Raw genomic sequence first — 23,262 nt, 5'->3', positions numbered from 1 at the left:
AGTACTTTTTTAAAACGTTGGAATAAATACTTCTACTAGTCTACTACTACATGTGGTATTATATCATTTGCACTAAATTCATCATATTATCTCGAAAAAAAGGTAACGAAACGCCCCGCAAATATTTTCATTTATCCATAAGTAAATCAGTAAATATGCATACCTTTCCAGAAAAGAAAATAAGATTAGTCAATCTGTTACTATATGATTTCAAGATCGATCGAAATATAAACGATAAAAAGTCATCGAAATCTGGCTATTGTTCGATCTTCAATCATCGAAGTTATTCAAATCTCAAATCTCGTGTATTTTTTTTATTAAAAGATGCTTAAATCTCCACAATATTTCCCCAAGTATACACAAAAGCATCAAGAATTTCCACTGATTTCTAAGATCCACACATAAATTACTCAAAAAGAAAGAGGATCTATAAGCTACCTAAGGATCAAATCCACGAGGAAATAGCAGAAAGACAACAGCAAGATCAATTCAATTTTCTCGATTCAAAACCTCATCATCAAGGAATCCTCACATCACGCGCTTACCGGACTTCGGAGGCCGGCGGCGCGTCTTCTCGCGTTTCCCGAAAGCACCGCAGCATCCGAACGCCGAAACCCTAGGCGAAGGCGGTTCCACCGCCGGAGAAACCTTTCCGGTACGGAATCCCCTTCCGCCGTTGGATCGGCTCCTATCGATCGCCAATCCAGCAGGCGGCGGTGGCGATTTCTTCGCGGCGGTGGCTATTGGAATTGGATCCTCTTTATTCTCCTCCGTGGTGGTGGTGGTGGTGGCGGTGCTGCTGCTCTCCTCCTTCCGCTCGTTCGCGACCTTATTAAACTGGTCGGCGAGGAATTTGTCGTCCCATACGTATCCCGACGAGCCTTGTCGCCGGAACGATATAGCAGATCTCTGCAAGCTCTCCATTACTGACCTCGAGATTTGTCTACAGGTCTAGATATATTTGTGTTGGATTGCTGAAAACCGGAGTTGTGGTTGTGGGAATTCCGTAGGATTTTTATGAGATTTTTCTCCCAAACTCTTTTGGACTGCGGAGATTTCTTTGTGATGTTTGGAACGGTAAGTAATTATATAGGATAATTTTGCATTATTTTATTTATACAAATAATTATTTTAGGTAAAATTGCATTTGAAAATTGAAATTATACTAAAAAAAGACTAGTACTCTAATAAATAAGATATTGAAAGCTAGGCAATCCAAATGATGCTAGAAAGAGGATTATCAAGAATATATAGAAAAGATATGATCATTATCAAATTGATGTGGGACAAGAATGAGTGTTCAACATGCCCATACACGTGTGAGTTGGAATGCTTTACCGGACTTCCACACGTGCAACGGAAAAGAAAGATAAAGAGATCCCCATCGAGTTGGACATGTTCTGATACATGTAGAAATTAGCCTCTTACCTTATAAAAATACCTTATAAGGGGTGTGTATCTAAGAATATGTAGATAGATAGTGTACGATCATCGTCAAATCGATGTGGGACAAGAATAGGAGTTTCAATAAATTTTGGTACAAATTCGGCCGATTCTTACTGGAGTTACGGAACCGCTGTGTGGAGCGCCCATAGCTATTTGGTTAACATGGTATTTTATGGTAAGAATTTGATCACTTATACCTCACACCATAATACACATAATGGAGAATAAATTCAATAACATGTGACAATGTACCAAGATCCAACAATACTTTCCAACCTCAATATCCAATAAAAAAAAAACAGGTGCAACACTGAGACATCCATAGATTAACTATACTTATGAGATACCTCTAATGATGAGATACCTCTAATGGAATAAAGACTTTGATCCGGGATTCATAATTATTCTTAAATTTTAAGATTAAAATGCAAGTATGAATTTGAGAATCAAAAGAGTGTGTTATAGAGCTATTTACTATGAGTGATCACTCTTGGTATTGAAAAAATATCATGATTTGATCGAGAAGGTTCCCACTCATCATTACAAGAAGTATTTATAAGTTTAAATTTTGGACAGAACTAATACTAAAGTGTTGAAAGAACAATATACACATAAATCCATCTCTCTAAAATGGGCAAAAAGCTACTCCATACATCTACAAACACTCGTTCCTAAATAATTTTCTATATACATGTGCACAAAACCTAAACAGGCAACTCAGGTTGCAATTGAGGTTGAATTTCCAAGCAAGTTGAAATTCTGTAAGCAATTTGTGTCATATCTGGCCTTGCCTCACAATCCTCAAGCAGAGCAACATTTGCAACTTCCACCAAAAATTTGAGTTGTTCAACATTAACATCACCAACTTTGAGCTTAGGGTCCAACATTTTGACCATGACCTCCACATCATCGCTCTTCCGGTACTCCTCCGTCCACTCAGCCAGCGTGGACGAGCCCTGGAGCGACTTCATCCCCGTGATGAGCTCCAGGAGCAAGACTCCAAAGCTGTAGACGTCGCTCTTTGGGGACACTATCCCCGTGTCTAGGTAAATAGTGTCGATGTAGCCCAGGGAGCCCTTGACTGCTATCGGGGTGTGGGCCCTCTGGGCGTGACTGCCAAGCTTGCAGAGGCCGAAGTCTGCAAGCTTGGCATGGTCGTCATTGATGAGGAGCACGTTGGACGACTTAATGTCGCGGTGTATGACAGGGGGGTCCGCCACTGAGTGGAGATAATCGAGGGCGTACGCAATGTCCAGCGCGACACTGATGCGATTGCGCCATGTCAGCGTGCCCGAGTAGTGGCCCTGCCGCGTGTGCATACGGTCGAATAGGCTCTTGTTTGGGACGTATTCGAGAAGTAGCAGTTGTTCCCCTGTTTAGAGAGCAGAGTGATCATTAGACTATTTTACTATATGGTGTCAATTTGTACTTAGTTTACCTCATATACAAAAATATTAATCAATCAAGAATTTTAATCCCAACTTATATATTTGCATGGAGTGAAAAATCAAAATTCATAAATAGGTTGTGCAGAATGGTACAATTCTTTATCGAACTGACTCAAATTTAAAGCCTACATATATATACTGCTGAGTTGATCATTTTCTTGTTTCGGCCTAGCTATATTATTGGATAAGTTAAAATTTCAGTCTACAGTCGACAACCCGATTTAATATCATGTTAGAAGATTATATCGAAAAGGCCTACCTTTGTCGAGACAGAATCCGAGCAAGCCAACGAGGTTAGGATGAGAAATCCTTAGCAAAACCGAGACCTCGTCAAGAAACATCTTCTGGCTGCCACCTCTCTCCGCCAACACACGCTTCACGGCGCCGAATCTCCCGTCTCCAAGCTCAGCGAGGTACACATAGGACGTGGCCCCGACCCCAATCCTAATCCTAAAATCGCTCGTGGCCACCTTGAGTTCCTCGAGGGCGTACGTCCTAATTATCGACGAAGCAACTCTTGTCTTGTGATTGATCGCTTGTATCGAGTGATCTGGATTGCTCTTATCCGCAATCTTGCTCGATGATCTGCGGTCGCGATCATTGGACTCGATGTAGATGGCCCATTTTCGTACAATGACGGTGAGGATTATCACCATTGCTATCGCGCCCATGACCAAATAGCTTCGTCGATTCGACGTGGAGAAACCAAGGAACCACATTCTTGCTTGTGTCTCTCGAGATTTATGATTGATTCTTGTTTTTTCATTGTTTAGTTTTTGTCTTGAATGTGTGGATATATAGGGGTTTGATAAGTGAGGAAGATTCATGAATTTGTATTTTTGCATGCCTAGATTGTGTTTGTGTTGTGCATGAGAGAAAACATGTGGATCACAAGTCATGGTTGTGTGACTTGTGTCTTTTATTGTGGTCAATAGAGAAGACTTCAAATTCTTACTTATTTATAGTGATTTAATGCCGAGTTTTGTTCATGTGATGTTGATATGTGTTGTGGTAATTTTGTGGTAAGACCGTTAATTAAACAATCTGAGTGATTAAATATTCTCTTAACCAAAGCCATATAGACAAAGGGCAATTCTATTTGTCTCATATTCAATTTGAAATTTGGACTTGTTCTTAATACTTTATATCATAATGTTCACGGAATTCACTTATATGTACAATAATATAACTTATTCTTAGGCCTCATGGTAGTGAAGTTCACATAAGTTTTTATTCGAAACAGATCAACAAACGAAAAGGGGGAGAAAAGAAGTGAATTGGGTTCATTCATCTTTATTTTCCTTTGCCAATAAAGTCATTTCTAATTAATTTGTATTTCACTACATACCAATGAGTTATTGCATAGCACCCCCCAAAAGAACCATCAAGATAAGCTTGTTACAATGAAATAAAATATAAAATGTTGTTCAAAATTGTCGACTTAATTTGTAATTTTGCACTTTGTTGGTGAAAATGACCTAAAGTGCTTTTTGACACATGGAAACGATAATTTAGTTGGCCCCATTCATTATTAGGACATTATTTCAAACTAAATACCACATTCGTTCCCACCACTAATTTCTAATTTACGTCAAAAGGTATCATCATCTCGTGCCCAAAATTGTCAAAAAAATAATCAATACTTGCAACAAAAATTAATGAAAAACAATCCACCGACTAAAACCTAACACAATATGTATTTATATTATTTTGTGCTTAATTGATCCTTTTTCGTGTATCCTTCACATTCAAGAAAAACCATCTTCTTAAAGGCTTTATGAGATCTCTTAAGTTGAACAGCAATGCTAAACTGTAGATGTAATGGTTAAAACTAGAGACATGATGCAGAGGAAAGGGCTATAAAAATCGAACAACTGGTGGACTTACAGCTTCGGCCATCCAATCAAGGTGCAGCTCTCGGTGATCCGACCAGCGTTATAGGGATACCTGGAGGTGATTCCAGTCCGATTTTCCCCAAGAAACTCATTGGTCACGAAACATAAGCCCTCTGCACGGAACCAGCACTAATCAACGAGCTTTTATCGCTTCAAAAAGTTCTAGAATCATATGTCTAGAGCTCTTGAGATTTAGAATCAAGAATTCTAGCAAGGAAGCCAAGTGAGAATGAAAATTCACCAAGAACTGGAAAGAAGCTAATATAATGAAAAAAGTCGAATCATGGAATACATTTCGATAAAAATGTAGCGTGGTTATAGAGTCGGTACAGCTGATGGATACACACAACATGACAAATCACGTAGGATCTACAAGAATAACTAGTTTTCTATTTATAGGCAACAAATACATAAGAAAATTCATAGAGCTAATGCATCTGTTCATTCAATTTGTTCAATCTAATCACGATACTAGGCTATTGGAGTTTTCATAGTAATATCCCAGGAAAGGAAGGAAGGACAGCAATAAGAGCATCACCATATCCAACGGGATCTGAGAACATAAAAGTGAATAAGAAGCGTATCAGTGGATGCAAAACAAGAGATTGAAGAACTACAGAGTTTACTGAAGGATGCTAACCGCCATCTTCTTTAAGTATCTTAACGACCTCGCCAGAAATGTCGGACTGCCAAAAAACAAATAAAAGGGAATGAATGGATGAATGTATAATTTTAACATGCATAGTGTACAGTGACAGAGAATGGTGATTGAAACCAGGCCAAACCTCAACAGGTAGTTCACCACCTAGTTGTTCGATGTAGCAGAGCACCTGACCCTCCTTCACTGTATCCTTCTGTTAAGCAGTATCATAAACTGTTCAGTTGAGGAAATTGCAGATGATATTATAGTACAAGGGTGCTAATAATGAGCCATGGTAACAATGTTAAACTCGTCCATAAACGAACGAACAAAATATGGAAGCTCACCTTTAGAATTTTCATTCCATACCAAAATATGTATAATTGATATAGAGAATCCCATTGAAGGTAACTAAACTTGGATAAATGTCCTTTTCCACTTTAACATTGGCAAAATCTGTAATGTCCCATATCGAGTGGGTAATGGACTCTTCTAGCCCATTGTGCCGCTATAGCACTAGAGCCCCACCCCTCATGTGGGCTTGAGGCGTTATAAAATTTTATGTTTAAAAGTTGTAGAATATAGAGCTCTGATTATGCAAGTTGATATTATAAATGACATTTTGATGAAGTTGTGGTATTATGAATGAAAAATACATTTCAAGATTTATTTTGGGCAAGACAAATGGTTTCAGCTTTTGGCAACCTAAAATTGATACCCCGGAAGAAACCCATGAACCCATTACATAAGACTTTCGATTATGTGTATCGCCATAATATGCTTCAGCAATTGTGGCAAGAAAACAAAGTCCACCACTGAGAAGCAAAATCAAGTTAAAATGCATTTGAAAGATGCATCAAACTGGAGGGTTCTAATGCACCAATTTATATTTGATCGATTGATCTGAGGTTATCCATACACCAAATAATTAAAAACAACTTGTGTCTAAGAAGACCCTTTGTTTCTTTTGTCCAATATTTTCTAAAACCCAACAAAATAAAATAAACAAAGCAACACGACTTGAAGAAACAGATACCTCTTTGCAAGATGGAGGAGCACGTTTCCCTTTAATCGTCCTAGATCTCCTAAAGTATCCAACCTACATCACAATAACAAAAGTTAATGGCTATATTGAAGAGACCATCATGTATATGAATAGCACCCGTGCATTCTTACCCTTGGAGATTGAAGTATCGCCAAACCTTCATCCACTGCCTTGTCAAGCAAGGTCTGAACTCTTCCAGAGAAAGATGATGATTTGGTGAGGGCTAAAGGCGGTGACGGTTCAGAATTATCAGAGGCAGGGGTTTCAGTAACTGATTGGGCAGCAACTGGCGCAGGAACTGGAGCTTGTGGAGGAGCACTCTGCTCAGCCGATTCTCTAGTCACATGTAATTGAAACTCCCCAAGCTAATGATGGGAAATATATATAAGAAACCAGACAGACTATTAGACTTTCTTAATAGAAGCATTCATTGTGTATATAATCTTGCCGAGGATGAAAATATAAAAGGAAATGGTGAACTTTCTTACTTTAAGTTCAAACTGCATTACTGATTTTGTGTCACACATAACTGTCAGAAGAGATTCTACCTGCAAAATGAGAATTTAAGTAAGCCCTCATTTATGAACTGTGTGTGTTCATGAGTGTCAGAAAAGCATAACAATTAACAAGTACAACAAAATGTGAATCTTTGCATAGGATTCAGGCAAAAATGAAATTGAATCCTAATGGGTAGTTGAGCATTAGAAATGAACTGATAGGAAACTGAAGGTTATAAAGTGACAACTCCGGAAAACATCAGTAAATTCCCCACCTTGTACTTTGGTCCATTAGTCCAAAACTAATGTTCAGTATCTTTCTTTTCATCAGAATCAATCTTATAAACAAAGAATGCAATGAAGTGACAATAAATCCATGACTAGGATTATACAAAATTATCTTCATGCAAATAACAAAAACTCACCTCAAACGGATTGGGAACGTATGTGCTTGGCACATCAGATGACAGACTTTCTTCAGGGTTGTCCTCCAAATTTGTAGTGGCTGTTGGTTAAAGAATATGAGAAAAACAAAGTAATCAAGGCTGTGACATCGATCCATCTGCCAACATCTATCACACACTATAGGTAACATAAGAACGAGAGGACCCTCTCTTCCCTATCACTGACATTTCCATTTTCATTTTCATTTTCATGTTCTTTTTTGGCACAGAATTTGACTGCCAAATGTGTATCTAAATACTGCAAAACGTGCATCTAAATCCGACACATATATCATTTTTGCTTCTTCTGACATATAAATCCACTGAAACAGGTTGAGCTCAAAATGTATCTCCAATCAATAACTCACATTATTCAAAATGATCAAGTGCCTACAAAAATAAAACAGATGAAAATTTCCGAGACAGATAAGCATAGTCCACCTTGAGAAACCAACTCATATAGTAATAAGAACCACAAAGTCTGGGACTAAAATCAATAAACTCACTCAAAAAATATTCTTAATTTTCTACATCTTTTACTACTTTTAGAACATGCCACAGAAACCATCAAACAACTACAAAACTATCTCTCAATAAACACAAGTATCAAAGCTAAACAGAATGCATGCAGTAACTTAAACAACCTAGCAAACAAAATTAGCACTCACAATCAGGCCCAGCCTCGGATTTCGAACTCCGGCACCCAATCATCAAAGCCTTGTTTGATTTGTATGACAATGCCAGATCATCAAAGGGCACATATTTTGGGGCCTTCAAACCATACAAAGTCTGCAAATTGATGAATTTGGGTGTAACAATGCCCCGTTCCAAGTTTGCAACTTTAAGGGTTGAAGTCCCAAAACCACCTGAAATATATATGTATACATATCAAAACCCACAAAATTGATGATACACATTCTCATCTCGGTGCAAGTTCCACAAAATTCTTCTTGCATAAATTTCTGGGAACTAAAGCACGAAGATTCCACGAAATCGGGAAGAACAGAGTGAATGCAGGATATGTTACGGGTGGGATCGATCAATAATCGTTAGAGCACTCCCAATGGAGTTCCCTTATTTCTCCCTTATTTCTCCCTAACTCCTGCCACATCAGCGCCACATCAGCATCACATTTTATCCCCAGTTTTTAGCCAACCCCTACAATGGTTTCTCCCTTATTTCTCCCTTATTTCTCCCTAACTCAACATTTCATTTTTACATCATCACTAATTTAATTGTTTTATTTTTATATATAATAAAGCTAGCTTATTTAATTTATAAAGATAAATCAAATAAATAGTAATAAAGTTCGTTGTATTAAACACGGGTACACATTACAACGAAGAAAATTAAAAAAAAAAAAAGTACACGAATGGAAATAAAAAATCAAAAAAAAAATTCAAAGAAAAAAAAATTCAAGGGCGGTGGGCGCGGTTTCTATTTGCCCACAATTCTTCGATGATATCGTGTTGTAGTGCTTGATGGGCCTCCTTCTGGTGTATGTCCATGAACGCCTGGAACCGTTCATGTTCGTTGTGCGGTACACCCTGGCGGGCGGACTCGGTTGAGACACCGTGACTCGATGATGCAACACTTGGGTCGTTGGTGACGTCGAGGACGCCTTCGTGTTCATCTTCGATGATCATGTTATGCATGATGATGCACGCATACATGATATCGGCAATATCCCCCTGGTAGAAAAAGCGCGTCGGACCCTTTACCAGTGCAAATCGCGATTGGAGCACCCCAAATGCCCTCTCCACATCCTTGCGCGCAGACTCTTGCGCTCGGGCAAAATACCTTCTTCTATCTCCGAGTGGGCATCTGATCGTCTTCAGAAACACGGGCCATTGCGGATAGATGCCGTCAGCCAGGTAGTACCCCATGTTATGCACATTGCCATTGGCCGTGAATTCGATGGAGGGGCCTAATCCGTTGATCCGCTCGTTGAAAAGGGGCGAGGAATTGAGAACATTTAGGTCGTTGTTCGACCCGGCTATACCAAAATAAGCATGCCAAATCCAAAGCCGTTGGTCGGCAACGGCTTCAAGAATGATGGTGGGATGCGTACCTTTGTAGCCGGTAGTAAACTGGCCTCGCCACGCGGTTGGGCAGTTCTTCCACTGCCAGTGCATACAGTCGATGCTGCCGAGCATCCCCGGAAAGCCGTGGGTCCTCCAGTGCCAATCCAGTAGGAACTGGCAGTCAGCTGCGTCCGGCGAGCGAAGGTAGTGCTCCCCAAATATCTCTCGCACGCCCTGACAGAAATTCTTCAGGCACTCGTTGCCAGTCGTCTCGCCGCATTGCAGATACTCATCGAACATGTCGGCGGACCCTCCATATGCCAACTGCCGGATGGCAACAGTGCATTTCTGTAGGGGCGATAGTCCGGGCTTCCCTGCTGCGTCTCGCTGGAGCCGGAACTCGGGGTAACGCGCGGACAACGCATTAACAATGCGCAGGAAGAGGGAGCGGCGCATTCTGAACCGGCGACGAAATACATCTGCCGGATAACGTGGTTCCTCCGCGAAATAATCGGCGAACAGCCGATCGTGCGCACCAGTGTGGTTGCGAGGGATGTATCGGCGCCGCCGGCGGATTGGCCGTTGGGGGGGTGGCTGCTGCATTCGAGCGATCTCGCTTTGTATGCAGCGGGAGATATAGTTGTTGATTGGGTTGTTGGCGAAACCCGCTACATCCCATCCGGTGGGAGCGGGAGGTACCTCTTCTTCGGAAGAAGAATGTGATATTTCCTCGTCGGACTGAGCACGAGACGATGAATCAGAACTCATTTAATAAAGATGGAGAGAAAAAAGATTGAAAATTTGTGTGAATGAAGTTTGTGGGTGATGAATGGAGGAAGAGGATGAAATATTTATAGGGGTGGGATAAAATAGCCGTTCGGCCAAAAAAAAAAAAAAAAATTTTAAAAATCGCCGATTATCGCCGAGCGTCGCCCACAGTGGCCGGCGATCGCTCGGCGATAATCCGGCGATAAATCGCCACTCGGCGAAGCAACGGTAACATTATCGCCGAATTATCGCCGACTTCGCCACAATGGCCGGCGATAATTCGGCGATAATCGGCGATTTATCGCCGAGAATTCGCCACCTCCATTGGGAGTGCTCTTAGAGCAATTACATAAACGAGAATTGTTAGGCAGAGAGGGAGAGGGAAGACTAACAGGCAGCCATGAGAAAGTGATGAGAAGTTGATAACAGAATTGTGTTGTCGGTGGTGCGGCAGTTGGTGGCGGAGTGACTCAAGAGTTCAGATTCTCTAAGCTTTCCACAAACGATTAATTATCCTTTCGTCTCTTTTCTTATTCTTACTAGTATTTTATTAGACCTCCATGTAGCAGTAAATAATTTGGCTATAATGGACACACGCTTAGACTATGTTTGACACACGGAAATTTGTATTTGTATTTGTACTTTGAAATTGTAATTGAAGGCCTAAATTTAAGTTCTGTTGTTTGGCAAGTACTTGTTATATAAATATATGGATTTAAATTGATTTCTAATTCTAATTCTAATTTCACAATTTCACGTTTGACTCAAAGAATAGTTCTATTCTACTTGTATATACAGTATTGGAGAGTGTCTGTATTTATATAAACTAGTATCACACCCGTGCATAGTACGGTTAATTTTATTTAGGGTCTATAATTGTAAATTTATTATAAACACATACTCACGATAATACATTTGATAAAAGTAGTAAATTTTGTTAGTGTAAAAAGATTACTTATTCTTAATAAATCTATCATTTCGTTGCAATATAGTGACCCTATACACTAAAAACTCAAACATTGAAACCTAAATCCTAAACCCTTAACTTTAAAATATACTCATCATGACCAACAAATGAGTCAACTATCAATAAAAATTTTCCTCTATGCCAGTTCAATTTTACTTTGTTGATCACTTATCTGTTTTGAGGGTTTTAGATCTGTATTCGATATCTTACACTGCATCGGCCTACTTAATAATCCTTACTGAGAGCCTGAATCTTTATAGTTGAAAGGTCTGAGCCTTTCTTTTTATCCAAAAAAAAAAAATTTGCAAGTGAATTAAATTGATGCCACACGGTACTCTACAAATTCTTCAAAAACTTTTTCCACTTTTACTTTTTCCTGATTATCAAAAAGTTAAATATTAAAACTTTATCGCTTTCTCAATTTTAATAAAAAAAAGTATTACTAATAAATTGCGTAAAGAAGAGCATATTTTAGGGATGTTCCAATTCTCTTAAGAATTGTTAAAAATATTTAGATAAAATTCTTATACAAACGATACTATAACTATTACAATTGTAAAACAAGCAATAGTAAGAGGAATGAAAATATTTAAAAAAAAAAAAAAACTGTAAGTCGAGTCGAGGAAAGTCATTTTTCCACAAGACAAATTATGTTGTGCTAAGGCTCTCGGATTGACGTATTATCTCCAAAAATAAAACGACTTCCTCCTAGCATGTAGAAACACCTCAAACTCGCTATGCACTGGAAAAGTTGATGGAACTCCGAAAATCAAGCAATACAACTTATAAAATACGCAATGTAGAGCACTTGAGAAATGAGGAAGGATGCTTTTAGTGATGTGTATTCCATATACAATTCCAAGCCTTTTATCGGCATAAAATAAGATAAACGCCTTAAACAATAAAATTAAGATAATTAAGGTTATAAGAGGTGAAAAGTCAAAGGGCTACCATGATCACATTCCATAACTCACGCCATTTATGCACATGGATGGAAAACGCCTAAGCTTATTATTATAGTTTTCATTCTTAAATGTCTAAATTATAGTAGTATCTAAATTATATATTTAAGCTTAAATAGTAATTCCATAAATATCCCCATATCTCCCCTTGGTAATTCCATAAATACCCCTATAACTTTCCCTTTATGTATGTATAGATAAGGAAAATTATAAACGCGCGACCATATAAGGAAGTATGGCTAATTTTAAATTTTAAAATCAACTTTCTACGTAATTTGCATTTTTTTATAAAGTAATAATAAACAATTTTAAAAAGTGGGCAGTAAAAGCTTTAAAAAATTTATATCAAGTTCAAGAATAATGTAAAGGAAAAATAAAATAAGTCTCACCTATTTAAAGACACATTGTTTGAATTTTTAAAAGAAATAAGTGAAAAAATTAATAAATATTGATCTCATTTATAGCACTCGCTCCGTCCCCAAAGAATGTGCACTTTAGGTTCAGCATGAGTTTTAATGCATACTTGGTAAAGTAAGAGAGAGGTAGAGAAAAAAATAAATAAATTATTGTTAGTGAAGTATGACCCATCTCATTAAAGAGAAAAAAGTTCCAAAATTAGAAAATGCATATTTTTATGGAACTGACTAAAAAGGAAAGAGTACCTATTTTTATAGGACAGAAGGAGTATTAAACTATACTTAATGGAGTAAAATATAAGTCCAATGAGTTGGTGGAGAATTAAGTAAAAATGAAATGACAAAATATGTAAGGTTTTGATGGAAGGAATACTTTAATATAAATGTTACTTAGAAAACTTGGTTATTTATATTAAAAATTGTAAAAGCTGTTTAACTAAATTTAAAATCAAGGGCCAGGAATGGCGGGCGCGGGTGCAGCGAATCAAAGGTACGACCCACCACACGGCGCACTCTACAAGAACCCGCAAAATAAATTCATTTCCCCAAACCCCAACATTTATACGAGCTACAAATTGAAAATTTCAGAAGAAAAAAAACTAAATTTTAATTGCCCTCAGAGAGATATACGTTGGGGAACGCAGAATTTGAGAAAATTCCGATCGATATACATTTAATAGAGAGTGAAGGAGTGAAAGAAAATGTCTCTAACGAGCGTGAAGATGTCGGAGGATGTGTGGTTGACGTGTCTGACCCATGCATTGTCCACTGAGACTGAGGAGATCATGGGCCTTCTTCTTGGTGATATTCAGGTTCACTAATTTCCTTGCTTTCCTTATGTTAGCATTTTTGACGGGGTTCAGCTTTCTTCAACTTTGCGTCGTTGTTTTGTTGTTCCAGTTTGGTTTTTGTAGGGAATGATGCGTTTGTAGATTTTTAGGAGTTTATACATTTGCTTACAGAGCTTATTTTGAGGACATTCTTGTTATTGTTCCATTTTATGATTTAGCTTTGTAAATTAGTAGTATTAAATTTTATGGTTTGGTCCTATTTCAAGTGCACATTGTGGTTTCACTGATTATTTTGATGTTTCTACCCAATGGTTTCGTAAGTTATGCCTTGTTGACTTACTGATTGCAAACCATGTGTTTCTATTATAAGAAGAAAAGGAGTCAGTGTTTAGTTGCTCAACTGGTCAAATTAGGATTGAGCTGGGTAAATGTGAAAATCTTACCGGAAGTTTGGATTTGGTTTAGCTAGAACTAGGATCTTGTGGATCCCATTCAGTTAAATTTTGTGTTTAAGTGTTTATAGGAGTATTTGTTATTTTCACAATTCAAGTTAGGATGATACACTTACTGGTTTGGAGGAATTGACAACCAGAAAGAAATAAAAAGGGTGTTAGGAGGAGTTGCTGGAAATGTCGATTAGAGTATTTGACAGTGCTTGGATTATTGTGAGAGGTTCTGGATTATGGTAATGATAAGCTGGGAACTTATGAAGTATTTCACTTGCAAGACCATATATTATTTTTGTCCTATGATTTTTGGGACTTTTCAGCAATGTAGTCTTCAAATTGTTTTGAGCTCCATCTGCAAAGGCACTTATGCCTGAAAATTTTAAAGCTTCCAAAATTGTGTTTTTCCAAGGACAGAAGGACCTTAAGTGCACAGGCATTTGTAAACCTGAACTGAAGGATTGAGATATTAAGGTTCTGAAGCGCATGTTGTTAGATTTTGCTATATTCAAGTTGAATTTTATTAAAGTAGAAAGTCGTCCACGTTGATTCCATTTTCTTTTGTTCTTCTACTTTTTGGAAAAATAACGGTCATCTATTATCTATTAGTTGTAGTAATGACGGAATAGGTGATTTGAAGAGAGCAGCTTTCTGCAATGATCGGGTGTTAAAATTTGTAATTTAGTAGTAACTGATACCGTAGAGGCATGTAGCTCAAGCCATTACTTACAGCCAGCTACCTGAACTTTATATGTTGGCGGTATATTGAATCAGTGCACTTCTAGTGAAATCTTTAGCCACTCTTTAAAGAATTTACTTCTTCTGCTGATAATGTTTTTGTTCTTTTTTTTTATTTTAGAGCACAAAGAATGGTGTAACTGCATTGATCTGGGAAGCACTTCCACAACCACGTTCTGATCGACAGAAGGATAGAGTTGAGACTAACCCAGAGCAGCTGACTGCTGCATCAGTTCATGCTGAGATATCCTTTTACTACATATTTATCTTAGTATACTTCTATGGATCTTGTTGAAAATTGACTGCAAAGTGAAATAAAAAAGGCAAAAGGAGGAAATTGACAAGAATAACTTTAGATGTACACTAGTAGCTTCATATCAATTAGTATGTTTTTTTACAAAAAGTACAGATCTAAAAGTGGGCTTTTTGGTAGAATTTTTGTGCGCTTTTTCTATTAATAAAACGGACATAAATTTCGACTGCAAAAAATCTTTAATGCAGCGACATTAATTTTCTTAGTACCCTTTGTGGCTGCATTTATGCAGAGCATTTGTTGGAGAATTCGGTTATTATATGCCATTTCTTTGGCTTATGTGTTTTATTCTGTTGGTTGTTGATGACTTTGTCCAATTAACCTTATAACACAGAATGACAATGGCAACGGGAACTACAACAAGAGTGATTGGCTGGTATCACTCGCATCCTCATATCACAGTCCTACCATCTCATGTTGGTGAGTTTTTAAATGACTCAGTATGATTATTATGGTGTGATTTGGCTGTGTTTGCAGAATCGCAGTTTTACTTCACTACCTTATGTTACATTGCGTTGTTAAAAAAAAGCAGAAATCATTAGCAATCTTGCTAGGACCCCTTTTTTAAACCCATTTCTTATTTCTTGCCTGGCTTGGTTTTAGTTCTTCTGAATTTGTATTTTTACCTATTATTATGTCCATTTATAGAACCCATGGATTCTGGAGTTCTGTTCTCCATCGAATTCGAAAAAATTTCGGTACTAGATTGACTTGTGTGCCCTATTCCGAACTAGCTAAGTGCACACTCTGAGATAGTTTTCCTATCAATACTGTCTAGACTGTAGAGGTTATGAAATCTAAAAAGATTTGTGCAGTTGGTTAATATTCCGAATATAATCTTCAGTGTTTCTGATACATTAATCTTTTGGCCGGAGGCTCTTTTCAAGAGAGAGGAACTTTTGCAATATCAAGGTGTAGAATAACAGTCCTTTACAAAATTGACTAACCTTGGTTCTTCTTTTCCGCTTACTCTTTTCCTCACCCGCTATGGTAATGATACTGTTTTTCTGGGATTTCTGCAGATGTGCGGACTCAAGCAATGTATCAGCTATTGGATCCTGGGTTTATTGGTTTGATTTTTTCCTGTTTCAGTGAAGATGCTCAAAAGGCTAGTGTTAATACTATTATCTGCGTTGTAATCAGTTTTTTCTTTTTGGCTAATATAGATCATTACAGGTCGGAAGGATTCAAGTCATTGCATTTCAGTCTATGGATGGGAAGCAGGGTCACATGATGCAACCTCTTTCTCTCACTCCCGTTCAAAAAAGTTCTGTTATAGATTTAGAGTCTTCCATGAGTTCTTCAGACAATGCAAATGCTGTGTTTGGCTCTTCCAAAGGAGAAACTATGGAACAAGACACTGGAGATTCGGAGGCAGCTGGTAGGGTTTCGAAGGTATGCCTGAATCAACAAAGACTTGATTTCTGTGCATTTTCTGTCTCTCAAGTCTATGATGGCTTGGTTAATAATAATTCCATGTAGCTGATCTGTTAACTTTTCGATACAGAGTTTTTCGTAGTTTCCTTAGAGTCAAATATACTGGGCTACTGAAAATAGTGTAGAGTGAAATGCATTCTTTTCCACTAGTGTATTTGAATGATTACTTGATTGCTCATATATAGTAACTGAATTTGTCTTGCTAGGGCTCGGGGAAATCACCACGTTTGGGAGGTTTTTTGGCTAATGCTACTGCTAATACAGGAAACAATAGTCATGCTAACAGTTTGAATGATGCGATTAATGGTTTGGATCCCATGGATATGACTGAAGGTATGCAAGAAGCGATGCATTTGTCAACTTTGGAGATGAGGTAATGTGAGTATATACTCTTATCACTTTAATATTCCATTTCCTGAACTCATTGTCAACTGATAATTTTATATCGGTTCTAGTTTGACTATTGTAAAATGATATTTTGGCATTTTAAGAATAGATAGAATAAGAAATTGGAAACTTTTACCGTTGATTGCTTGAGTTTGGGCTTCAACAATGTCACTAAATATTCCTTAAGCATTAAACTTTTCCAATAAAAGATTATGCCAGTCGATTTTGTCTAGTCATCTTTATTCTAGGGTCTTAATGTTAATTCTCTTACTGCCTAAATTATTTTTCTCACATTTTACTTTTATCTCCTTGTGCTGCCTTTGTTCCGCACATCTATTTTGTCTCGAATCTTAAACATATTTTGTTTCCTGGCAGTGGTGCAGAATATATCAGAAAGGAAATTCCTCTTCATGTTCTCCCTACATCATCCCTTCTGAGTATCGATTCTCCTTCGTCATCCTTTACATATCTCCAACGGGTACTGTATGAAGAAGAGAAGACTGCATATAATCAAGCGATGGCACAAAACACGAGGTGACATTACGTGACTCGCATAACTCCCATTATCTTCTTTGACATTTTATTTTGTCATCATTAACCACCACTATTTGATGCATCTTCAGGGACGGCAAAGTTCACCCCCTCTCTTTCATTCATCACACAGCCACATACAAGTCTTCCATGTGCAAAATGATTGAGTACTGGTAAGAATCATCAAACCTTTTCCACTTTGCTACTTTGGCTCAACATTCTGACAATTTGTATGTTGCTCTTCGCAGCTTGAGTCCTGCCATGACTGTTCTTCAAGATCGCTTGAGAGAAAATGAAATTCAGGTAAGTCATGCATTGCCCTAAATGCCCTTAAAGGTGTGGAGTTAATTTTGTAGTTTATGTTTCACCCTTGTGTTGGTAAGTCATGACTGTTTGTGTGATTTTGAGCTGTTCTTGTCTCGACTTGCCTAAATTCATCTTCCCTTTCCCAAATCAATCCCTTCCCCCTTCAGCTCACCCTCAGTCAAATTGAGCTGAAGTTTCATTTTCTGGCCCAACTTTTGTCGACCTTGCTTTAGTGTGGCTTTTCTTGAAACAGTTAAATCTGCTCGCGGAAGAAGCCAATCTACTGGAATCAGAGGTCTCAAGAGGAAGCCCCTCAAATTCGTCTCCTCGCTCTCCATCTCAGGGGTATCGGAGTAGTACCTCCGGTCACAGGGACCTGTATCCGACGGACTTGAGCCAGGTGAAAAATGTGGGTGGTAGCCGGAGCCGAAGAGGGTCCCAGTCGTGAGAGAGCTAATTCTAGTGTGAGCTGAGCCTTCCCTTTTTGGTGCTAAATCTTGCAATCGTTTATGCCATCTCTCTACCTGCTATTTCTGCTTGTCTACTAACTACTGTCATTTTGTCATGGAAAGAAACAAGTTTAAATATGGCATATTCATTAAGTGTGTAATCACCTTTTTTGGGATATACTGGTGAGTGGGGAACCTCCGTTGTTTCCAAAGGCTACATTTATATCAACATCTCATGGAATCTCATTTATAGTATATTTCATTTATACTCAAATTTCCGTAATATAATTAGTACAAGTGTTTTTAACTTCTTTTGTTTGCAGATTCAAGTACTCATAATTTATTGTTAAATGAACAGAAATTTAAAGGTGAGTTGAATTTGGGATCTTTGGCCTCAAATATTAAACACTCTATTATACGTGTCTGCATTCTTAGTTTTTTCAAAAATGTTTTTGTTCTTCATCATGTATTACCGTTTTAAAAAAAATACTATGATAACCGCATTCAATTATTGTGGAAGATAAATTGTTCATGTCTTTAAAATTTCATTCGATTTTATGAATTGAACACATAAAAGCATCATAAACTAATCGAAAATAGAACAAAGGCCATTTTCGTGAAAGAAAGGTTGTTCATATCTTTTTAGCGTCAATCTACTTTACATAAAAGTATCACAAACCTTTTTAAAATATTAATACTACAAAAGAGAATATCCGATATCTTATAGTAGCAGTACATAATATAAATAAGGATAAGATCTATAACTTGCATTTTTACGAAAAAGGTATAGTTGGTGATCGACTCTTATTTTGCAATAGAATATAAGGGGAATTGAACGATATATCAAATAATCAAATCATCCACATCCTACAATTAAATAAAATCCTATGAAAGATGCCTTGGATAAGATGCACCATCAAAATCAAACAATATGTATGCACCAACAAAGACTTATTTAAAAATAAAGTGAAATTTCAAATCTAAAAGTGATAGTGTGTAGTAGTAGATGGTTTAGTTAGGGTGGTGTGCATAGCCAGGCCTGTTGGAATAAGTTGATTGATTTGCACTTGGATTATTCGAGTTGTCCAAGCTAGCAGCGTTGCTGTAATTATGGGCGTCGGGAGCGCCCGCGAAGGTATTTTTGACAACATCGGCTGCCCCAGAGGCCACGTTGGCCGCGCCTGTGGCCACGCCACGGGCAAGGCTGGCTGCCCCGAGCACGGCTCCTTTGCCAACATCAGCTGCGCCTTGCGCCATGTTCAGAGCATGTGTTCCAGTCTTTTATTTTAATTAATCCATAAAATGCATAAGTTTTTATACATCAATGACTTTTTAAAAATTAAAAAACAAGAAAGAAAGAAAGGAAGATTAAAAGAATTCGTACCTCTTGAAGGAAATTTTGGTTCTCACCTTGATCTTGCAGGTTATCTCTTCTCATCTAGAATGAAGCCATGATACAATTGCTCATGTTAGTGACTTGAATCATTATCAAATTTGATATACTTAGGAGTTTTTTTTTTTTTTTTTTTTGTATTTTGTCTTCTTAATGAAGCTTATAGTAGAACAATTTAATACAGACACAAACATCAAATTGCATAGAAATTAAATACCTGAGCTTGGCCTGAGAATGAGGTGTTGTGGGGACCTTGGCCTGCCATTTTTGTTTTTTTCTGCCTTAGGAAATTGAGACTGAATAGGAATCTGATGAATGCTTTGATTTTATCACAATTTTACAGGTGAATTTATAGTTAAAAATACGTCTATCTTTGGTTTTTTCAATTAGTAATAATATGTGCCTAAATTTATGCATCACTTAACAATCGGAGCGGCGACGCGTACAAATTGGGAGATAATTTATCAATAGAATTTCTTTGGAGTTTGTAGAAGTCGTTGTGTGAGAATGATGTTGGAAAATTGAGAGATTATTTCACCATCGAAATTGTAATACTACCACTTACTAATACTATAAGTCAATGATTGATATTTATTATATATAAAAAAAATATCTTTTTTTGTCTTACTATAAATGAATTATGAAAAAACACACCTTTTTCATGAGAATCCTAGACCAAGTATTTTTTTATATGTTATAATCTATCCTACCGCACCCATCATTAATTAATAAAATCCAGCATAATGAAATGTTTCTTTTACTATAATTGGTTGGTAATATAAACTACAAATGTGTTTTAATCGACTCCATAATTGTGACATATTTAATGTGATATATACCAACCACTCAAGTATTTCGTGCACAAAAGAACTCTAATTTAATAACTTTTATATCCTCTGATTAAAATTAGGGATGGGAATATGGATATCGGGTATTGGGTTTATCCGTACCCGACCCGATATCCACCGGGTATGGATACCCAATATCCAATTTTATGGGACTGGGTATGAGATTGGATATTAAATTTAAGATAAATCGGATATTGGGTAATCCGAATGGGTATCAGATATTACCTGAATATCCAATTTATTATTTAAAGCATTTTTTAAATTAGGTTTAGCCATTTTAGGCTTCTAAGAGCTGGACTAATATATTTACTAATTACTAGTACTATAATTTACTAGGTTAACTTTCTCTAAACTTATATAAATAAGTCGATCTCTCTTACTCTAGGTCACGACTTCTCCAAACTCTCAAGTTTTACGTATTGACCAACTCATGTGATTTTTATATTTTATTATTTTAGTTAATTATTTTGACTTAAATTATATTATTGGTTGCTTCTAAATTTTAATTAAATGCATAACTTTTATTATTTTACTTACATATTGCATAATCAATCTCCATAAATATAATCATATATTTAAAAATAAAAGTAAACTATTTTTTTTAGTTTTATGCTACAAAATAAATGCAACATAAAGATATAGTCAATTTATTTTTTTTTTTATATTTATTTTAATATAATAAAATTTGAATTTTTTTAACACATGTAAAGAGTCGGGTATTTGGGTATCCGATACGTCGGGTATGACCTGGAGCAGATATTGGAGAACCCGAAAATATATCGGATCGGGTTTTGGATAGACATTTAAATGATTTTCGGGTTTGGATCCCCGATTTTTTTGAGTCGGGTATCCACAAATACCCGTATTCCCACCTCTAATTAAAATCAATGGCTTTCTCACCCTCCCTTCAAAAAATAAATTATACGAATTCTCTTTGACTTCTCATCTATATTACTACTAAATTATCAAATTGTCATAATTAAGTATAGTTCTTTTGACATGCTAGAACTATTTTGAGCAAATATGACTTTGAATAGTATTTCGAGAAAATCATCGACTTGAATCATATACTATATATATTACATATTAATATTGAAACTATATATATTACATATTAATATTGAAACGGGAGTGATCAATTGCTAATTCATTATTTAATTGCTAATTACAACTAATTTAAGGTTATAGGATTTTAGAAAACGTATGGTCTACAATTTGCAACGTGTAGTTTTCGTTTTTATTAATAAAATTAAAAATGATAAAAGAAAACTCCAAATTAGGGTTTTGGGTGAAAATGCCAATGTAGTGTTTCGAAAATATCAACACAATGCTTTGAGAATGTCAACACAATGCTTTAAGAATGTTAGCCCATTGCTTATATTGACAATCTACATGTATTATATTGACATATTTTATATAGTATGTTGACATTTCTGCTTGTACGAAAAAATTTAAAAATTTTGAATTTTTTTTTCAAATTTTGATGTCGGAACATATGCATGTAGGATATCGTTGGAATCCTTATGATATTATCTTTAATTTGATATATGTTACTTCATCCGTCCCACAAAAGATATCACACTTTTATTTTTAGTTTGTCCCACAAAAGATGTCACATTTCTATTTTTGGAAAAAGTTTTCTCTCACATTAATAGAAAAATTATATTTTCTCTCTCCATTTAACACACAAAATAAAACCTTCTAAAATCTCGTGTCATCCCATAAGTGTGACATTTTTTGTGGGACGGAGGGAGTATATGAATTTAAAGTTTTTGGATTTATTTTAAAAGTTAGTTATAACTAAACATGTAGTTAATTGACATTAATACACCTATTGATATTTTTTGGAATTAATCATATGGCCTTAATACGTTTTTCATTAATTGTATTAGCATTTAAGGATTAATGATCTAAGCCCTTAATTTAAATATCTAATGACTATTATTTAGTTATAGTTAGCAATTAAATTATCAATTAGCAATATAACACTTCTCGTATTTGACAATGTGTCTCGTTAAAAAATTGATACTACTTTTATTCATGTCACTATTATATTCTCATGACATCCTTTTATTCATGTCACTATTATATTCTCATGATGTCATGAGGTAGATTAGCCCTATCAAGCATGCCCACTAATATAGAGAATTTATTATAGTCCATATAATTACAATTTACACATGCACATATAAAACTAATTAGACATATACCAAATTTATTGATGAAAGTATAACGAGATTTAGAGGGGTGGGTCCTTTTAAATTCAAGGCGCCTCGAAGCATAAATTATGCATAAAGAAATATCGGCGAACATTATGATTATTTTAAAGGGTTATATATCTCCTAATATGACCTATATGGTCATGGTGAAATTATTAATTTTTAAGCTTTATAATAAATTCAAGGCGCCTCAAAGCATAAATTATGCATAAAGAAATTTCGGCGAACATTATGATTATTTTAAAGGGTTATATATCTCCTAATATGACCTATATGGTCATGGTGAAATTATTAATTTTTAAGCTTTATAATAAATTCAAGGCGCCTCAAAGCATAAATTATGCATAAAGAAATTTCGGCGAACATTATGATTATTTTAAAGGGTTATATATCTCCTAATATGACCTATATGGTCATGGTGAAATTATTAATTTTTAAGCTTTATAATAAATTCAAGGCGTCTCAAAGCATAAATTATGCATAAAGAAATTTCCGCGAACATTATGATTATTTTAAAGGGTTATATATCTCCTAATATGACCTATATGATCATGGTGAAATTATTAATTTTTAAGCTTTATAATAAATTCAAGGCGCCTCAAAGCATAAATTATGCATAAAGAAATTTCGGCGAACATTATGATTATTTTAAAGGGTTATATATCTCCTAATATGGCCTATATGGTCATGGTGAAATTATTAATTTTAAACTTTATAATTTTATTATACTATGAGAAAATATATTTTACTACCAACCGGTTGTAGTACAATTGAAGGGTTCAAACTTTATTACCGCTGGAAAACTTTGGTCTTAATCCACAAATTCAGTAAAAAAGGATCAATCCGATTTTAT

The 23,262-nt window shown here is 36.2% G+C and overlaps 5 protein-coding genes across 6 annotated transcripts; 1 reads left to right on the top strand and 4 right to left on the bottom strand.

Annotated features, from left to right (window-relative positions):
• Positions 1-283: 283 nt before the first annotated feature.
• Positions 284-1,069, bottom strand: LOC125192721 (MAPK kinase substrate protein At1g80180-like). The gene has a single exon (XM_048090346.2). It carries the CDS (start codon positions 922-924, stop codon positions 529-531), a length of 396 nt encoding a protein of 131 aa, XP_047946303.1. The 5' UTR covers positions 925-1,069; the 3' UTR covers positions 284-528.
• A 983-nt stretch (positions 1,070-2,052) lies between these two features.
• Positions 2,053-3,727, bottom strand: LOC125191956 (protein CYTOSOLIC ABA RECEPTOR KINASE 9-like). The gene is made up of 2 exons (XM_048089398.2): positions 3,154-3,727; positions 2,053-2,818 (listed from the first exon to the last, which is right to left on the bottom strand). The coding sequence occupies exons 1-2, from the start codon at positions 3,719-3,721 to the stop codon at positions 2,151-2,153; spliced, it is 1,236 nt and encodes a 411-aa protein (XP_047945355.2). The 5' UTR covers positions 3,722-3,727; the 3' UTR covers positions 2,053-2,150.
• An 852-nt stretch (positions 3,728-4,579) lies between these two features.
• LOC125192866 (uncharacterized) lies at positions 4,580-10,753 on the bottom strand. Of its 2 annotated transcripts, none has more exons than XM_048090536.1 (9): positions 10,599-10,753; positions 8,083-8,280; positions 7,397-7,476; positions 6,963-7,022; positions 6,606-6,839; positions 6,466-6,528; positions 5,575-5,643; positions 5,407-5,475; positions 4,580-4,902 (listed from the first exon to the last, which is right to left on the bottom strand). In XM_048090536.1, the coding sequence occupies exons 1-8, from the start codon at positions 10,606-10,608 to the stop codon at positions 5,425-5,427; spliced, it is 765 nt and encodes a 254-aa protein (XP_047946493.1). In that variant the 5' UTR covers positions 10,609-10,753; the 3' UTR covers positions 4,580-4,902; positions 5,407-5,424. The 2 variants fall into 2 exon arrangements, with proteins under 2 accessions (XP_047946493.1, XP_047946492.1); XM_048090535.1 differs by lacking the exon at positions 4,580-4,902 and adding an exon at positions 5,054-5,342 and having other exon boundaries at positions 5,430-5,475.
• A 2,309-nt stretch (positions 10,754-13,062) lies between these two features.
• Positions 13,063-18,211, top strand: LOC125193460 (uncharacterized). Its single transcript, XM_089070133.1, has 10 exons — positions 13,063-13,363; positions 14,648-14,771; positions 15,173-15,259; positions 15,862-15,947; positions 16,016-16,234; positions 16,483-16,649; positions 17,039-17,197; positions 17,287-17,367; positions 17,443-17,497; positions 17,754-18,211. Exons 1-10 carry the CDS (start codon positions 13,253-13,255, stop codon positions 17,946-17,948), a joined length of 1,284 nt encoding a protein of 427 aa, XP_088926259.1. The 5' UTR covers positions 13,063-13,252; the 3' UTR covers positions 17,949-18,211.
• Positions 18,212-18,771: 560 nt separating this feature from the next.
• On the bottom strand, positions 18,772-19,677 carry LOC125197481 (uncharacterized). The gene is made up of 3 exons (XM_048096232.2): positions 19,560-19,677; positions 19,334-19,387; positions 18,772-19,227 (listed from the first exon to the last, which is right to left on the bottom strand). Exons 1-3 carry the CDS (start codon positions 19,605-19,607, stop codon positions 18,961-18,963), a joined length of 369 nt encoding a protein of 122 aa, XP_047952189.1. The 5' UTR covers positions 19,608-19,677; the 3' UTR covers positions 18,772-18,960.
• Between the last annotated feature and the right edge of the window lie 3,585 nt (positions 19,678-23,262).

Source organism: Salvia hispanica, chromosome 4 (genome assembly GCF_029641045.1).
Source record: "Salvia hispanica isolate PSC_SH4W2 chromosome 4, Shi_PSC_v1, whole genome shotgun sequence".
NCBI lineage: Eukaryota > Viridiplantae > Streptophyta > Magnoliopsida > Lamiales > Lamiaceae > Salvia > Salvia hispanica.
Note: the sequence above shows the minus strand (reverse complement) of the source record. Positions and strands in the feature narration are given on the sequence as shown.

What these genes read in the sequence shown, in the direction of transcription:
- LOC125193460 (XM_089070133.1), top strand. Translation starts at nt 13,253, where the DNA reads ATGTCTCTAACGAGCGTGAAGATGTCGGAGGATGTGTGGTTGACGTGT. An exon ending in AGTCCTACCATCTCATGTTG is followed by an intron (nt 15,260 to 15,861) that starts GTGAGTTTTTAA and finishes GGATTTCTGCAG; the next exon opens with ATGTGCGGACTCAAGCAATG. An exon ending in TGCAAAATGATTGAGTACTG is followed by an intron (nt 17,368 to 17,442) that starts GTAAGAATCATC and finishes TGCTCTTCGCAG; the next exon opens with CTTGAGTCCTGCCATGACTG.
- LOC125192866 (XM_048090535.1), bottom strand. An exon ending in CGATACTTCAATCTCCAAGG is followed by an intron (nt 6,529 to 6,605) that starts GTAAGAATGCAC and finishes ATTGTGATGTAG; the next exon opens with GTTGGATACTTTAGGAGATC. An exon ending in GATACTTAAAGAAGATGGCG is followed by an intron (nt 5,343 to 5,429) that starts GTTAGCATCCTT and finishes TTATGTTCTCAG; the next exon opens with ATCCCGTTGGATATGGTGAT.
- LOC125191956 (XM_048089398.2), bottom strand. Translation starts at nt 3,721, where the DNA reads ATGAATCTTCCTCACTTATCAAACCCCTATATATCCACACATTCAAGA. An exon ending in CGGATTCTGTCTCGACAAAG is followed by an intron (nt 2,819 to 3,153) that starts GTAGGCCTTTTC and finishes CTCTCTAAACAG; the next exon opens with GGGAACAACTGCTACTTCTC.
- LOC125197481 (XM_048096232.2), bottom strand. Translation starts at nt 19,607, where the DNA reads ATGGCAGGCCAAGGTCCCCACAACACCTCATTCTCAGGCCAAGCTCAG. An exon ending in CATTCTCAGGCCAAGCTCAG is followed by an intron (nt 19,388 to 19,559) that starts GTATTTAATTTC and finishes GCTTCATTCTAG; the next exon opens with ATGAGAAGAGATAACCTGCA. An exon ending in ACCAAAATTTCCTTCAAGAG is followed by an intron (nt 19,228 to 19,333) that starts GTACGAATTCTT and finishes TTAAAATAAAAG; the next exon opens with ACTGGAACACATGCTCTGAA.
- LOC125192721 (XM_048090346.2), bottom strand. Translation starts at nt 924, where the DNA reads ATGGAGAGCTTGCAGAGATCTGCTATATCGTTCCGGCGACAAGGCTCG.